Genomic DNA, 18,752 nt, shown 5'->3' with positions numbered 1-18,752 from the left:
CAAATGTGAACATTGGTGGAGTTTGGGGAAAATACACTTTGATATTTCGGAGTTGTAGTTGCTGGGATTTATAGTTCACCTACAATCAAAGAGCACTCTGAAACAATAGAATTGGGTCACACAGAATCCCCATGACCCAGGCCTGTAGCCAAGATTCGTTTCGGGGGGGGGGGTGAACTTTTTTCAGGGGGGGGGGGGTTGGGGGGGCTGAGTTTTGGGGGGGCTGAGTTTTGGGGGGGGCTGAGTCTGAGTGAAAGAGGGTCTACTCTAGCAAACCTTTTGTATTGTTACCCCAATACCCCCATGCATATGGGATATATTGAATATGGTGATCAGATCATGATATGAATAAGCATAACAGTTTAAATAATGCACCAGTAAGGCCTTTTCGCAAACCACCATGAGAATTTTGGGGGGGGGGGGGGAGCTGAAGCCCCTCAAGCCCCCCCCCCCCCCCCCCCCGCTACATGCCTGCCATGACCAATAGAAAATACTGTCTTTTCTGATAGTCTTTGGTGACCCCTCTGAAACCCCCTTATGACCCCCCAGGAGTCCCAACCCCCAGGTTGAGAAACACTATTATAAGCCATTTAAGTTCTAACAAATGACTTAAAAAAACAAGAATCAAAACCTCAACACAACTCTCTAAGCTCTCCGGTATCGATCTTCAGCCCTTGAAAGAAAAATACCTCATTTCTTTCTTCTTCATCTTCCTCTTGTCAGCGAATATTGGGAGGCCGGAGGTGAAGTGCATCCCTAGCGTCCAGTCCATCCAGTTCTTCATCCAGCCGCCAGTGAGCCCTCTGAGGGATGGAGCCAACCAAACCTTGACTGTGGTAGACATCTTCAAACAGACTGACACCAAGTTTTGGTACCAAATAACAATCTCCTCCCCAAAGACACAGCAGAAGGTAAGGGGGAAAGGGAGTCAAGGAAATGGCGGTTTGGGCTCTTCTATCTCTCCAATTGTGATGCATTCAAGAGTGCTTCCATTACTACAGTGTGACAACCCCCCCCCCCCCCCCGTTGCCACTGTTTTACCTACCTGCAATGTCCCTTCTAATATTTTAAGGGAGCCCCCAGTGGTGTAGCGCATTAAACCACTGAGCTGCAGAATTTTCTAACTGAAAGGTCAGCTGTTTGAATCTGGGGAGTGGGGTGAGCTCCTGCTGTTAGCTCCAGCTTCTACCAACCTAGCAGTTCGAAAACATGCAAATGTGAGTAAATCAATAGGTACCGCTTCTGCGGGAAGGTAATGGCATTCCATGCAGTCATGCTGGCCACATGACCTTGGAGGTGTCTACAGACAATGTCAGCTCTTCGGCTTAGAAATGGAGATGAGCACCACCCCCCAGAGTCGGACACAACTTGACTTAATATCAAGGGAAACCTTTACCTTTACCTACGAATTGTCTATGAATGATTCTATGGCACACTTCCACTGGCGGTTACAGTAGAGTCATCCTGGAGGTCCTAGCAAATTCCTAGGAATTAACTCTAAACAACTCCATAGTAACATCCAACAGAGACCATTCTTTTGCTATTATCTACAGTTTCTTCTTAGCACTATATGTTCAGGAATGTACGTGGGGTTGCACTGTATATATTTATTACATTCTCTGTTACGTGCCTTCAAGTCAGATCCAACTTACAGTAACTCTCTCCTAGATTTTCCTAGGCAAGGTTTAATCAGAAGAAGTTTGCATTGCGTTCTTCTGAGACTGAGTGAGACTTGCCCAAAGTCAACCAGTAGGTTGACTGAGCAGGGATTTAGACCCACAGTTCAATACCACACCATCATATACAATACTAGCGGTCCCCTGCCACGCATTGCTGTGGCCCAGTCTGGTGATCTAATGAGAAAGTGTTGGTTTCTAATATATGTGATGCCTTTCTGCTTGTGGGTAAATGGTATTTCTTGCTGTTTCTTTGCCAGTGTTGATGTGGAGATTGTCTGGTTTGTCTACTCTGGAACATGCAACATATCATTGTTCTTCTTTCAAATCTTTGATACTGCATCTGTCATATACATATGTGTGTGTGTGTAAACGGCTCATGGTCCTTTGTCAGGAGGGCTTTATGTTTTCTTGTCCTGGTGAAGGGAGTTGGACTAGATGGCCTTAAGGCAGCCTTTCTCAACCTGGAAAGTCAAGACCCTGGGGGGGTGGGGGTGTCACCAGGAGCAGGCATGTAGCCGGGGGGGGGGGGCTTGAGGGGCTTCAGCCCCCCCCCCCCCAAATTCTCATGGTGGTTCGCGAAAAGGCCTTACTGGTGCATTATTTAAACTGTTATGTTTATTCATATCATGATCTGATCACCATACTCAATATATCCCAGATGCATGGGGGTATTGGGGTAATGATACAAAAGGTTTGCTAGGGTAGACCCTCTTTCACTTAGACTCAGCCCCCCCCCCAAAACTCACCCCCCCCCGAATCCCCCCCTGAAAAAAAATCACACACACACACACACCCCGAATCGAAATCCTGGCTACGGGCCTGACCATGAGGGTGTCAGAAGGGTCACCAAAGCCCACCAGAAAACAAACACTGTTGGTCATGGGGGTTCTGTGTGGGATGTTTGCCCCAATCCTGTCATTGGTGGGATTCAGAATGCTCCTTGATTGTAGGTGAACTATAAATCCCAGTAACTACAACTTCCAAATGTCAAGGTCTATTTTCCCCAAAATACACCAGTGTTCACATTTGGGCATATTGAGTATTCATGCCATGTTTGGTCCAGATCCATCATTGTTTGAGTCCACTGTGCTGTCTGGATGTAGGTGAACTACAACTCCAAAACTCAAGGTCAATGACCACTAAACCCAGTATTTTCTGTTGGTCATGGGAGTTCTGTGTGCCACATTTGGTTCAATTATTATTATTTATTATTGTTAACTTTATTTGTACCCCGCTAGCATCTCCCAAAGGACTCGATGCGGCTTACACAGGCCAAGGCCTCAATAAAAACATAGCATAACAAAATACACAAATTAAAGCAAATCAAAGCAATTAAAGCAATATCAAACAACAAGACAATAAAACAATTCACCAAAAATGCAAGAAAACAGGGCCGGGCCAATGTAATGGGTTAAAAGTGCTGATGTGACAGGTGGTATATCAGATTTTAGGGTAAGTGCAGTGTGCGGGCAATCTTAAACTCTAATAAAGTGCTTCAATCCCATCATTGGTGGAATTCAGAATGGTCTTTGATTGTAGGTGAACTATAAATCCCAGTAACTACAACTACATCTTCCCCCCAAACTCCATCTGTGTTTATATTTGGGCATATTGAGTATTCGTGCCAAGTTCGGTCCAGATTCATCATTGTTTGAATCGACAGTGCTCTCTAGATGTAGGTGAACTACAGCTCCAAAACTCAAGGTCAGTGCCCACCGAACCCTTCTAGTGTTTTCTGTTGGTCAGGGGAGTCCTGTGTGCCAAGTTTGGTTCAATTCCATTGTTGCCGGAGTTCAGAATGCTCTTTGATTATAAGTGAACTATAAATCCCAGCAACTACAACTCTCAAATGACAAAAGCATAAATTTTTGAGTGATGGTCACTCCTTGTGTTGTGAGATGTTTTGTTGCCAAATTTGGTGTTATTTCGTTCATTGGTTCTTTTGTTTTTAAGGTACTCATTATGCACGGAGCATTTATATATATATATATAGATATATAGGAACCCTTTGTGACTTTTGGCCCACCTTTTATTAACAATTCTATGTTTAATTCAATTACAGTATTTATAATAATACACTTTATTTATATCCTGCCCTTCTCCTCTAGGGGATTCAGAGTGGATTACAGCATTTACATACATAGGCAAACATTCAATGGCTTTTACAATCATATACAATGAGACACAAACGCAAACAAAGGCAGAGGCTTCTCCTTTCATTTCCGGCTTCATCTACAATCAAAGAGGATTCAGAACTCTGCCAACAATAGAATCATAGAATCATAGAATCAAAGAGTTGGAAGAGACCTCATGGGCCATCCAGAGTCCAACCCCCTGCCAAGAAGCAGGAATATTGCATTCAAATCACCCCTGACAGATGGCCATCCAGCCTCTGTTTAAAAGCTTCCAAAGAAGGAGCCTCCACCACACTCCGGGGCAGAGAGTTCCACTGCTGAACGGCTCTCACAGTCAGGAAGTGCTTCCTCATGTTCAGATGGAATCTCCTCTCTTGTAGTTTGAAGCCATTGTTCCGCGTCCTAGTCTCCAGGGAAGCAGAAAACAAGCTTGCTCCCTCCTCCCTGTGGCTTCCTCTCACATATTTATACATGGCTATCATATCCCCTCTCAGCCTTCTCTTCTTCAGGCTAAACATGCCCAGTTCCCTAAGCCGCTCCTCATAGGGCTTGTTCTCCAGACCCTTGATCATTTTAGTCGCCCTCCTCTGGACACATTCCAGCTTGTCAATATCTCTCTTGAATTGTGATGCCCAGAATTGGACACAATATTCCAGATGTGGTCTAACCAAAACAGAATAGAGGGGTAGCATTACTTCCCTAGATCTAGACACTATGCTCCTATTGGGTCAAACATCCCACACAGAACCCCCATGACCAACAGAAAATACTGTGCTTTCTGATGGTCTTTGGCAACCCCTCTGACACCCCCCTCGTGACCCCTCCCCCAGGGGTCCTGACCCCCAGGTTGAGAAACACTGGTGTAAATGTTTAAGTGACATTCAGAAATGTTTTTCTGCTGCCAATTTTTTTCCTGTCCCCAACATTGAGAGAATGGGTCGAGATCCACAGTTTAAGAAGCAGTGGTTTGAACAATAGTTATAAAATGTAGGGCATATTTTTTAAAGTTTTTTAATTGCATAATACATAGAAACATAACAACTTTGATATTAGCATTCAAAATACCAGTATTTTCCCCAATCCCACCACCACCACAAATCCCCCACCCCCACCCCGGCCCGGGAACAGTTAAGTACTAGGCTTGCGCTGTTTAGTTTGTTAATTTCGTAATTCGTTATTAATTCGTATTTAAATTAGCTTACGATCCAATATTGAGCCATGCAGGACTACTGTGATGAGTAATTAAAAATCGAAACAATTTTTCCAATTTATTTCGTATTGTTTTGTAGTTGTTTCGAAATTGTTTCGAAATTGTTTCGAAATTGTTTCGAAATTGTTTCGAAATTGTTTCGAAATTGTTTCGAAATTATTTCGTAATTATTTCCGTATGTCTGGTGCAAGTTTTATAGTTGTTGTTTGTTTTATCAGTGATAAAAAATAAATTATCACACCAACAGTCAACAACAAAGGGAGAGGGAAGCTTCAGAAGTTCCCCCTGTCCCATTTGGAGGGGTTTTTTTTGCATATTGCGCAATCGCGTCCGCCATTAACGAATCGATTTGTAATTTTACAAAATTTCGTATATTTCGAACTTTTTTAAAGGAAAATTTTGGAATTCTTTAAAAAAACTAAACGCAAGGGCCCCCTAAAAATGAAACGAGTTTAGAACCAATTTTTTCCGTGGTTACCCAAGCCTATTAAGTACATTTGCTGTGTTTATTATAATTGTTCAATCATGAGAATAGTCTTATTTAACACTGTATGTTTATCTTTCCCCTTTATTCTGTGTATGAGACCCTTCCATTTTGTTTCCCATGTCCTTCTGCTTTGACCCGTCATATAGTAACTTTTCATTTTGCTAATATAATCTTGGAGAAGGTAATCGGCTAGATATTTATACCAAGTTTTTATATTCCATTTCTTGTGGTCCTTCCAGCCCAGGGCCACTGAGGCTTTGATTACCTCTATGATGTGATTTATTATTTCCTCATTTATATTCCCCTTTACTTTCCAATTTCTGGGTGAAAAATCGGGTCTTGTTCCATTCTGTATTTATTCCTAATAGCTCCTCCATTTCCTTCCTGATTATTTCTTGGAACTTTTGGATTTTTTCGCATTCCCACCACATGTGGGTGTATGTTCCTATTTTTCCACAATTGTGCCAGCATAATTTTGGACACGTTTTCATGATATGCACCAGCTGCACAGGAGTTCTGTACCATTTTGTCAGTATTTTCCGTTGCATTTATTTATTTATTTATTTATTTACGACATTTATATGCCGCCCTTCTCACCCTGAAGGGGACTCAGAGCAGCTTACAAGGTATATATACATACAATATATTATTAACATAGTACAATATCAGTTTTAAATATTGCCATATTGCACTATATCAATTATACTGTAATATTATTAGTAATAGTACATGTAATATAAATATATAATTATAATATCATATTATTCGTAGTAGTATTATATTGCATTACATTACAATATTATAAATATATGTATATACAATATATTATATATTATATTATAACATATTATTAGAATTTCTTTAATCTTTAGGTATTTTATTTTATTGATTGACTTCATCCAATTATCTATTTCTCTCTCAGTGCAACTTAATTCCTCCTTCCAGACTCCTATTAGGGTAGATTTTGTGTTATATTGTATTTCTGTGATAATTTTATATATAAATCCCATGATTCCTTTCTCCTTCCCAACTTTCCATTTTATTATTTCGTCGAAATTTGTTTCTGAGGTTTCCTTAGTCTTCAATTCTGTTAGCTTTTTAGACAGCCCTCCCTATTGTAACCAATTTCCAAGCCCACATTTATCTTTTATTCCCTCCCATTGAATTACAGTCCCATCTGATTTTAGTAAATCCTCAATCTTTGTTATTCCGTTCTGTTCCAGTTTCTTTAGCATATTGCGATATGGCTGGGGTTTTCTGTTGTCTATGGAGCCTATTGGGAGCTTGTCTATTTTATTTAGTTGGAGTTTGTTTTGCCATTTTCCCCAACAGGTCATTGTTGATGTAGGGCATATAATTTATTTATTTATTTATTTATTGATTTATTTATTTACTTTATTTGTATACCGCTGTTCTCAGCCTTTAGGCAACTCACAGCGGTTAACAACAAGAACAGCAAAAATTCAATGCTACCATAACACGGTATAAAAAACAGTTAACATCATAACATATTATAGAAAAGTATACAATTAACAACAATATACAATTAACACTAATAGCCATTCGCTAGCGTCTCATCACTAAAAACATGATCCAGATCCGTCATCCATTGTTCCATTCCTATGTTCATTACATTCATTGCACTGACTATTCGAACGCCTGCTCAAACAACCAGGTTTTCACTTTTTTGCGGAATGCCATTAATGATGGAGCTAGTCTAATGTCCGTGGGAAGGGCGTTCCACAGCCGCAACGTATAAAGCAACAAATCAGAGTTATCTGTCTTAAGACAAACTCTCCTTTCTCTTTTTACAGTGGGTTAAGACTATGAGCAGCAACAAATTTGAACTCACCGACTTGGAAGCAGACACCGAATACAATGGAGAAATCCACATCGTCAGAGAATCCACGTCAGAGAAAATCAGCAAGCCCTATCACTTTCGAGTGAGGACTTTACCAGGTGAAGGGCTGACTGTCTTTCTGATTTGATTATATGTATTGTAAGTTTTCTTTGGATTCATCTGTGGGTGAGGAAACTGTATTAACAGCTAAAAGGTGTTTGTGCAGAGGTATTTTCCCAGATGGTTTTTTGCTGATGCTTTGCAAAAACCTGCAGATGGGGTGTGCTTGTGCGGTTTACCCATATTTATTTAGAGACTAGTTTGGGTACCCGACAATGCCCGGGTTATTTGAAAAAGGCATTATTTGTTTTGGGGCAGGCATGTAGCCGGGGGGGGGGGGGGGGGGGGCTTGAGGGGCTTCAGCCCCCCCCCCCCCCCCCAAATTCTCATGGTGGACCTTACTGGTACATTATTTAAACTGTTATGTTTATTCATATCATGATCTAATCACCATGCTCAATATATCCCATATGCATAGGGTTGTTTTGGGGTTTTTTTTGGTTTGTTTTTTTGTTTTTTGTCATGTCAGAAGCAACTTGAGAAACTGCAAGTCGCTTCTGGTGTGAGAGAATTGGCCATCTGCAAAGATGTTGCCCAAGGGACACCCGGATGATTTGATGTTTTTATCATTCTTGTGGGAGACTTCTCTCATGTCCCCGTATGAGGAGCTTTAGCTGATAGAGGGAGCTCATCTGCCTCTCCCCAGATTCGAACCTGCGACCTGTTGGTCTTCAGTCCTGCCGGCACAGGGGTTAAACCCACTGCACCACCGGGGGCTCCGGGGTATTGGGGTAATGATACAAAAGGTTTGCTAGGGTAGACTCCCTTTCACTCAGACTCAGCCCCCCCCCCCCCCCAGAATTAAACTCAGCCCCTCCTGAATCAAAATCCTGACTACGGTCCTGTTTTGGTGTGTTAAGTAATATCATTTAGTTAATTAGTAACACTATTTATTAGGGAAAAGCCGAAATGAGATTTAATTTTTTATGAATGCTCCCATTAGAAAATACATAATGATGTGAGTGAAGTACAATTCCCAGAATTGCGTGTCAATCCTTCCCAAACCAGGTCTGTATGCATAGTTGGCCATGTTGGGTCTGTGTGCCAAGTTTGGTCCAGATGTATCATTGACTGGCTTCAGTGCTCTCTGGATAAGGGTGAACTACAACTCCCAGATTCCCAGGGCAATGACCCCCAAACTCAGATAGTATTTACAGTTGGCCATGTTGGGTCTGTGTGCCAAGTGTGGTCCAGATTCTTTGTCAGCTGGGTTGAGTGTTCTCGGGATGCAAGTGAACTAGACTTCCCAAAATCAATGTCATTTCCCCAAACCCCTGCAGTATGTTCAGTTGGTCATGGGGCATCTCTATGCCAAGTTTGGTCCTGGTCCATTGTTGGACCTCTCCAGTCCGTTCAATTCCTCTGTGTTTCCTGTGTGCCATAGGAAAGGGTAGGAAGGAGTCCCCCACATACACATTTTTCACATTTATTTTGTGTATAGAAGATAGAAGTTGTAATGCAGAAATGTAATGCCATCTCACAATTTGGAGGTGAAATCTGAAGCCACAAATGCAAAGGCAGTAACCATTGATGACCTCAACAGGTGATAATGTTCTTCAAGGACTTACCTGCCTCCCAAACAGTATAAGTTGGATGGAAAACAAAGCAAAACCTTCTACCAGCGAATCGAAACTTGGCACAAGGTTGAAAGGAGCAATGTGCAAACAGAAGGCAGCAGCCAAAAGAATGATCTTCCATAACTTGCTAGTAAATGATAAACTTGCCAGGCTGTTAAAGAGTTTAGATAACATCCTAAGAGGAGTCCCATTTTTGTTTCTCTTGTTCACTGAGGGCCCTTCCACACAGCCCTATATCCCAGAATATCAAGACAGAAAATCCCACATTCTCTGAGTGTGGACTCAGATAACCCAGGTTAAAACAGATATTGTGGGATTTTCTGCCTTGATATTCTATGGAATTCCCTCCCAAGTGAAATCAGATCTGCTCCATCCCTCCTGACGTTCCGGAAAAAAGTGAAATTCTGGCTCTGGGATCAGGCCTTTGCGGGTTAAACTGACTTGATGGCAAAGCTATGGTTTTAATGGACTCTGATGGATTGCGTACAGGACGACGACTTAAATTAGCAATTGTTTTAATGTTTTTATAATGTTTTCATAATGTTTTATACTGTTTTTACTTGATACTAGCCGTCCCCTGCCACATGTTGCTTGGCCCAGTCTGTGTATATGTGTTTTGTGTGTGTGTGTATATATATATTTGTATGTGTGTATATATGTGTGCTTGCATATATATGTGTGTGTGTGTGTGTGTGTGTGGTTTTACACATGCGTTGTAATGTGTGTATATATCTGTGTATATGTGTATATATGTGTGTTTGTGTATGTGTGTATACATGTGTATATATCTGTGTATTTCTGTATTTATATGTGTATATGTATATTGTGTATATATGTGTATATGTATATATGTGTAGGTGTATATGTAAGTGTGTATATGTGTATATTTGTGTGTGCTTGCATATATGTGCATGTGTATATGTATATTTCAGTATGTATGAGTGCATGTGTATATGTATATTTCTGTGTTTATATATGTATATGTATATTGTGCATATGTGTGTGCTTGTGTCTATGCATATATGTGTGTTTATATGTGTGTACGTATGTGTATATGTATATGAGAGTAGGTGTATATGTAGGTGTGTATATGTGTATATTTGTGTGTGCTTGCGTATATATGTATGTGTTCTTGTGTATATGTGTATAAACATATTTGTATATGTATATATGGTTTATTTGGGGGGGGGTGGGGTTTAAAGTCCTTTCTGCTGTTTTTTGTGTTTGTTTTAGGGGTGATGGTCACTCGTTGGCCTGATAGGTGTATTGTGTAAAAATTTGGTGTCAATTCGCCCAGTGGTTTTTGAGTTATGTTAATCCCACAAACAAACATTACATTTTTATTTATATAGATGTATACCTATGTTTTTTCTTTGTTGTTAGCTGTCCTGATTCCCACAGCGGAGGTTGAGATAGGATATAAATGTCCTAAATAAATAATAATAAATAATTCTCGGATACAGAACTGTCCCATTCGACTATTTCCCATCTATAGTTCAATTGGACCACTTTTCATTCTATCTGCCTGTCTATCTGACCAATATGTCATTCATATTAAGATGTATTAGCACCTGGGGCACATCTACACTGTTTACTTAATATAGTTTGATGATACGTTCACTGCCTTGGCTCAATGCTCTGGGGTCCTGGGAGTCGTAGTTCTACAAAGGCTTCCACCTTTTCTGTCAAAGAGTGATGGTGCTTTACCAAACTACAACACCCAGGATTCCATAGCATTGAGCAATGCAGTTCAAGCGGAATCCATCCGCATTAATTCTACAATGTGGATGCACCCTTGTTGTGTTATCTGATGGTACCAACATGAAAACTAGAGTAAAGTTTGGACTCAATTGATCAATGATTTCATATGATTTTCCTTTCTCCTTCCTTCCTTCCTTCCTTCCTTCCTTCCTTCCTTCCTTCCTTCCTTCTTCTGTCCTCACCCTTTAGGAACCAATTTAAACCAAGTTGGGTTGTTGTAGGTTTTTTGGGCTATATAGCCATGTTCTAGAAGCATTCTCTCCTGACGTTGCGCCTGCATCTATGGCAAGCATCCTCAGAGCTTGTGAGGTCAGCTTGTGAGGATGCTTGCCATAGATGCAGGCGAAACGTCAGGAGAGAATGCTTCTAGAACATGGCTATATAGCCCAAAAAACCTACAACAACCCAGTGATTCCAGCCATGAAAGCCTTCGACAATACAATTTAAACCAATATTGATAAAATATCCGTCATTGCAAACGTTTTCTCCAAATGGGCCAAATTTGGCATTGGACAGATTTGTTCCATTTTGCACTGCACGCAGTGAGAAGGAGAGCAGCGCTTACCAATCCAACGTTTGTTTCTTTCGCATCAGATATAGCTGAGATACGGCTAAAGTAGTCTGTCTGCTTTTCCATCTGTCGGTATTGCATGCTTTCTAAATTCTTTGGCTGCTCCCATTTCAATCGGGGAAGGAATGATAGGATGCGCCCACGCTTTGGCACGTTCATAACAAGTTGGAATTATTTGGAGTTCTGACTTGTTGCAATGTCCAAACACACCCATTGTGTGCATGCAGCCAAATTAGTTCCATAATTCCAACCCAGGCTTCCATATAATTAACGGGTGTTATCAAATTGCATTAATTCTACAGTATAGATCAGGCATGGGCAAACTTTGGCCCTCCAGGTGTTTTGGACTTCAACTCCCACAATTCCTAACAGCCTATTGTTCTTGCCATACATCAAGGGAACCACTGACCGCATAGGGAAGCTGATGAGGAAACACAACATACAAACGATCTACAGACCCACCAAGAAAATCCAACAAATGCTACGTTCAGCAAAGGACAAGAGGGATCCTCTCACTTTTGCAGGAGTCTATCATATACCATGCAGCTGTGGACAAGTCTACATAGGAACCACCAAATGCAGCATTGCCCAGACACGAATCAAGGAACATGAAAGGCACTGCAGACTACTCCAACCAGAGAAATCAGCCATAGCAGAGCACCTGATGAACCAGCCTAGACACACCATATTATTTGAGAACACAGAAATCAGCTTGGTTGTCATCATGTCGTATTTTTTATTTTTCACTGCAACCCAGCTTTTGGACTTTCTTCTTTCACCTTGGTTAGAAGGCTCTTCAGCTCCTCCTTGCTTTTAGCCATCAAAATGGTGTCATCTGCATATCTAAGGTTGTTAATGTTTCTTCCAGCAATTTTAACTCCAGCCTTGGATTGGTCAAACCCTGCACGTCACACAATGTGTTCTGCATACAAGATAAATAGGTCGGGTGAGAGTATACAGCCCTGCCGTACTCCTTTCCCAATCTTGAACCAATCGGTTGTTCTATGGTCTGTTCCGACTCTTCCTAGTTCATGCCCAGTTCAAGACCCAAGATTCATGCTCAAGTTTTGCTCCTTCATTTATGGATTATTTATTTATTTATTTATTTATTTATTTATTTATTTGGGTCATTTATATTCCGTCCTATCTCACCTCCACAGAGGGACTCAGGGTGGCTAGCAACCAGCACAGCACAAATTCATGCCCATGTTTTGCTCCTTGTTTCCTGGATTCATATTAATGTTTTAACCATTGTGTTCTGGATTTACCTATTACCTTTGAGACTTGCTTCCTTTAGTAACTCTTGGGTTTTTACCCTTCTGTTTGCTTAAGGTGCCTTTGACCCTTTTTATATGTGTTTTTTTTCCCCCCAATAAACTGTTTATTACCACATTTGGTTTCTTGGAGAGTGCTGTGAGCAAGGCGAACTCCTGCTGAGACGCAACAGATATGTCAGAGGTTAAGGGCAAGGCTGGTTTGCATGGAAAGATTCTCAGAAGAAATGACGTGGGTCTGGGTCATTCTGCCATTGCTCCCCTCCCCACCCCACCCCACCGAAGCAGTTTCTCCATCAGTTTGATACTAATCCCAAATATGACCACTAATGGTCTCTTTCCTCTCTGCAGACCGCACCTGGATGCCGTATTTGTTTGTGGTGATCCTTTTTATGATCGCATTGAGCTTTGGAACAGTATACTATTTGGTTTACAAGTACATTAAACAGTACACTTTGGAGCAGCCGACAGCTTTAGTAAGTACTTATATTGAGTGTCTTCAGTGTGCCAGGAATTGTAGCTACAAGGCATAGTTCATAACTTTTTTTTAAAGGCAGTAACAAAGAAGCAAAGAAAATCCTTGCAATTGTTTATGTGGCTATTATTTTCCTAGGGATGTTTGATGTACAGTATTGAATAGGGGAAGGATGAATCTTCCCTATTATAGGAAAGAGAGTTATTTTGCTCTCTGTGCCCCTGTTCAGAAGATTCCACTTCACTTTCTGTCCCTGTGATTATTGCATTTTGAAAAACATGGCTTGTTGTGGAAACAAGGATTGGTGATAAAGCTTCAGTGGAGACACCTTTTCCTCACAAGAAGTAAACATAACTCTTATGTAATAACTCTTCTAGAAGTGGATTTCCCTTCCAAAGGGTAGATTTCTCTCACTTCATGTTGTTTCATCCCCATTCTTAACTAGGAGTTGTATGTAAGTTGTATGTTTGCAACTCAGGAATTGCCTGTAAACATTGAAATAAATATAGCACTGAGCAACACACATTTTGGTGCTTCAAATGCTAGCCCTATTTTGGGGTATATTTAACCTGCAGATTACAAAAATGGTGCCAATTTTCCCCTACTGACTCGTTTTTGAGATACAGAACATATAGCATCTACCAGTTGTCATCTGCTTGCCAATTGATAACCATAATAATATCTAAGGACCTCATTACACTAGAGAAGTGGTTCTCGACCTTCCTAATGCCGTGACTCCTTAATACAGTCCCTCATGTTGTGGTGACCCCCAACCATAACATTGTTTTTGTTGCTACTTCATAACAGTCATTTTCCTACTGTTATAAATCATAATGTAAATATCAGATATGCAAGATGTATTTTCATTCACTGGACCAAACCGGGTACAAATACCCAATGCACCCACATGTAAATGCTAGTAGGGTTGGGGGAGGATTGATTTTGTAATTTGGGAGTTGTAGTTGCTAGGATTTATAGTTCACCTATAATCAAAGAGCATTCTGAACTCCACCAACGATGATTTTGAACCTAATTTGCTGCACAGGACTGCCATAACCAACGGAAAACACTGGAAGGGTTTGGTGGGCATTGACCTTGAGTTTGGGAGTTGTAGTTCACCTATATTCAGCGAGCACTACAATCAAAGAACATTCTGAACTCCACCAATGATAGAATTGGCTCAAACTTCCCACATGGAATCCCCATGACCATCAGAAAATACTGTGTTTTCTGATAGTCTTTGGCGACCCCTCCGACACCCCTTCGCGACCCCCTCAGCGGGGTCCCGACCCCCAGGTTGAGAAACACTGCACTACAGCATGGTTCCACTTTAAATCCAGTTTCTGTCTCCTGCAGAATTCTGTGGCTTGTAGTTTAGGGAGGAGCCTTTAAACTGCTCAGCCAGATAAGTCTGGGCCTTGCTAAAATACAACTCTCAGAATTCTGCAGGAGGCAGAAACCAGATTTAAAGTGGATCTATGCTCTAGTGCAGCATTTCTCAACCTGGGGGTCAGGGCCCCTGGGGGAGGTTGCAAGAAGGGTGTTGGAGTCACCACAGACCATCAGAAAACATAGTATTTTCTGTTAGTCATGGGAATTCTGTGTGGAAAGTTTGGCCCAATTCTATCGTTGGTGGGGTTCAGAATGCGCTTTGATTGTAGGTGAATTATAAATCCCTGCAACTGCAACACCCAAATGTCAAGGTCTATTTGCCCCAAACTCCACCAGTGTTCACATTTGGGCATATTGAGTATCCATGCCAAGTTTAGTCCAGATCCATCATTGTTTGAGTCCACAGTGCTCACTGGATATAGGCGAACTACAACTCCAAAACTCAAATATTTTCGGTTGGTCATAGTAGTTTTGTGTGCCAAGTTTGGTTCAATTCCATTGTTGTTGGAGTTCAGAATGCTCTTTGATTGTAGGTGAACTATAAATCCCAGCAACTACAAATCCCTAATGACAAAATCAATCCCTCCCAACCCCACCAGTATTAAGATTTAGGAGTATTGGGTATTTGTGCCAAATTTGGTCAAGTGAATGAAAATACATCCTGCATATCAGATATTTACATTACGATTCATAACAGTAGCAAAATTACAGTTATGAAGTAGCAATGAAAATAATTTTATGGTTGGGGGTCACCACAACATGAGGAACTGTATTGAGAGTCGCTGCATTAGACCCGTCGCAAACTCTGTTCCTGCGAGAGAAAACCTTGCTAGCATGTCTCTGACGTCACGAGACTCCGCCTCTCTCCCCGCCCCTTTCTCTGCCCCTTTCTCCATGCGAGCGTGGTTTTTCCTTTGCTAGGGCAGCATTGCCCGCATTTTCTCTCAGTTGGCAGAATTCAACTGAGAGAAAATGCGGGCAATGCTGCCCTAGCAAAGGAAAAACCACGCTCGCAAAGAGAAAGGGGCGGAGAAAGGGGCGGGGAGAGAGGCGCAGGCTCATGACGTCAGGGACTTGCTAGCAAGGTTTTCTCCAGCAGGAACCTAGTTTGCGACGGGCCTTAGGAAGTTTGAGAACCACTGATCTAATGCAATCTTTGGACTCAGTGCTGCAAATAATCCCGGGAACAGGCCTAAAAACCAAGAAAAAATTTGGGCTGTATAGTAAATGGTAACAAGACTGGATTTGGTTTTAATTTGATGTGAAGCGCCTTGGTTCCTATGTCAAGAGTGAGGCAGGATATAGTCATTTATGTATTAATGAATTCATGTTGATCCCAACAGGATTTCAAGGGCACGTCTCACTTCCGACCCCTGGTGCCAAAAGCGGAGGTATTCCTGATTCCTCAGAACCTTTCCAAATCTGGACAAAGTCTTCCAAAGATGCACCTGGCGAGGGAGGTGAGCCCCAATCTTTTAGAAGAGCTGGAGAAGCACCAAAAAGTATTCGCTTACCAGGAACAGACCAAACTGCCCTTCTTCGAGGATGTAACTCAGTCTGTGGCTCCAGCGGATCACCTTCCTGTGTCTTATGCGCCACAAACCGTAAAGAGCCACCCAACATGTGTGATTGATGGCAACCCTTCGACTTCAACCTACGGATTGTGCGTCCAAGGGACCGGTTGTGCCAACAAGCTGAGCTCACAGAGAGCCACAGAGCCTGTTTCTTGTGTCGGAGACACCACAAATAATGGGATCTATAAAGCACAGAATCCAGAACAGCTCCAGCGCAGACAGTGGATGAACCAGGCCAACGAAGACCCAACGTTGATGCAAGAAAATGTGGAGCCACAACGAGACGACCAAGATGTGGTGCCATCACAATGCTTATCTCTTGTGGAAAGAAGTGTTCCTGTTTCTACAGGGAGCTATAGAAAGCAACCCATGGACCTGTTGCAGGCCACCCCGAAAAATGTCCCAAATGCTCCCATAGGAGTTGATTCTATCTCGTATTCTCAACCATTATTTTTAAAAGGTGCTCAACATTCACACAATCACAGCGTAAGGCAATGGGAGGACTGGGAATCGTTCACCGAAAACACTAGCCGATGGTCCTCTTTCGGCCTTCAAACAACAGACTGCGCAAATAAGGGATCAGAAACTGAGCCCGAATCCTTTAGTGTTGCGGATGCCTTGGACACAGCTCCAAACAGTGGGCTCTTTGCAGGCCTCTTCAAAGACTTGGATCTAAAAATCCAGTGGGACCATGGACCAGAGGAAGATGTTTATTAGTAAATGCAGCACTGCATTGAGTAAGGAAATATGTTCCTTCAAACAGAACTGAAGGGAAGTACCCTCAACATCCCCAATTCCTTTGTTTGATCCCTTTTCTATGCATTAAAAAGGAGAATAAGAAAACCACCCTCTCAATCCGCCATCATTGTCATCAGTGTTCATTTCTTACCTGCCTCTCCTCATGGCAGTTAAACACATCAACATAAAATACATACCATAAAATACATGCATTAAAATGTACCAATGCAAAATACATATACTAAAATGCATAGGGCAAGGCTTAAAAGACAGTACAAATCCATATATTAAGATACACATACAATGTCGTTGATTCAAACCTTTCAGCCACGGAGCAGATACTTCTAGCCAGTGGAGTGTCCAGTGGAGTGTCCTTTGGAGCCCCACCTACACTGCCATATAGCCAGTTTCAGACTTCAGATTAACTGCATTCAACTGGATTACATGACAGTGTAGATTCTGGGAGCAGTCTTTCAAAAAATAGCACAGTGCAATAATTTTAATCTGGAGTATGTGCACTTGATGACGGAACGTTTTTTAGACTTCGATTCCTGGATGGCATGTTTTTAACATTGGAATGTATATTAATTATGTTTAATATGTATCATTTTAATCCAATTTTAAAGTTAACATTTATGTCGTAAGGCACTGTGTAGCTGCCATATGTAAACCGTCTTGAGTACTCCTTGGGGTAGAGAAAGGGGCAGGGGTATACAGTAGATAAATAAATAAATAACAAATAATAAATATAATCCAGTTCAAATGCGGTTCAATCTATATTATATGAGTCTACACCAGTGTTTCTCAACCTGGGGGTCAGTACCCCTGGGGCGGACTCACAAGAGGGTGTTAGATGGGTCGCAAAAGACCATCATAAAACATGGTATTTTATGTTGGACATGGGATTCTGTGTGGGAAGTTTGACCCAATTCTATCATTGGTGAGGGTCAGAATGCTCTTTGATTTGAGGTGAACTATAAATCCCAGCAACTACAACTCCCAAATCTCAAGGTCTATTTTCCCCAAACCCCACCACATTTGGGCATATTGAGTATTGGTGCCAAGTTTGGTCCAGATCCATCATTGTTTGAGTCCATATGCTCTCTGGATGTAGATGAACTACAACTCCCAAACTCAAGGCCAGTGCCCATCGAACCCTTCCAGTATTTTTCTGTTGGTCATCGGAGTTCTTTGTGCCAAGTTTGATTCAATTCCATCATTGGTGGAGCTCAGATTGTTCTTTAATTGTAGGTGAACTATGAATCCCAGCAACTGCAACTCCCAAATGACAAAATCAATCCTCCCCTAACCCCACCATTCTGTATATATTTCAGATTTCAATATTAATGTCAAAAATACATAGTATGATTTTACATAGGATTTGTGCTTTTCAAATCCAAATTTTGGCATATTGGGCATTTGGGCCAAATGTGCTACAGTGAATGAAATACATCCTGCATATCAGATATTTACATGATGATTCATAACAGTAGCACAATTACAGTTATGAAGTAGCAACAAAAATAATGTTATGGTTGGGGGTCACCACAACATGAGCAACTGTATTAAGGTGTCGCAGCATTAGGAAGGTCTACACTGACCTTATAATGCATTTCAAACTGGATTATATGACAGTGTAGATGGGGCTTTAGACTCAGTCTACACTGCCATACGATGCAGTTTGAAATTGCATTACATAGTCTACACTCATATAAAGAATGCATTGAACTGCATGGAATTGCATTATATGAGTCTACACCAGGCATGGGCAAACTTGAGCCCTCCAGGTGTTTTGGACTTCAACTCCCACAGTTCCTAACAGCCTCAGGCCCCTTCCTTTTCCCCCTTAAGCAGCTAAGATGGAAAAGGAAAGGGCCTGGGGCTGTTAGAAAAAGACCATGTAAGAGTACGACTCTCAT

At 41.5% G+C, this 18,752-nt stretch overlaps 1 protein-coding gene across 1 annotated transcript in view; it reads left to right on the top strand.

The window, feature by feature from the left end:
• IL22RA1 (interleukin 22 receptor subunit alpha 1) overlaps positions 1 to 16,938 on the top strand; it is a 33,381-nt gene extending 16,443 nt beyond the window's left edge. The window contains exons 4-7 of the mRNA XM_060784267.2: positions 724 to 911; positions 7,326 to 7,470; positions 13,006 to 13,130; positions 15,865 to 16,938. Coding sequence (XP_060640250.2) covers positions 724 to 911; positions 7,326 to 7,470; positions 13,006 to 13,130; positions 15,865 to 16,812 — 1,406 coding nt within the window. The 3' untranslated portion in view covers positions 16,813 to 16,938. The remainder of the gene's footprint in view (positions 1 to 723; positions 912 to 7,325; positions 7,471 to 13,005; positions 13,131 to 15,864) is intronic.
• The last annotated feature ends 1,814 nt before the right edge of the window (positions 16,939 to 18,752 follow it).

Source organism: Anolis sagrei, chromosome X (assembly GCF_037176765.1).
Source record: "Anolis sagrei isolate rAnoSag1 chromosome X, rAnoSag1.mat, whole genome shotgun sequence".
NCBI classification, from domain to species: Eukaryota; Metazoa; Chordata; class Lepidosauria; order Squamata; family Dactyloidae; genus Anolis; species Anolis sagrei.
The sequence above is the reverse complement of the archived record's forward strand: the minus strand, read 5'-3'. Positions and strand labels throughout refer to the sequence as shown.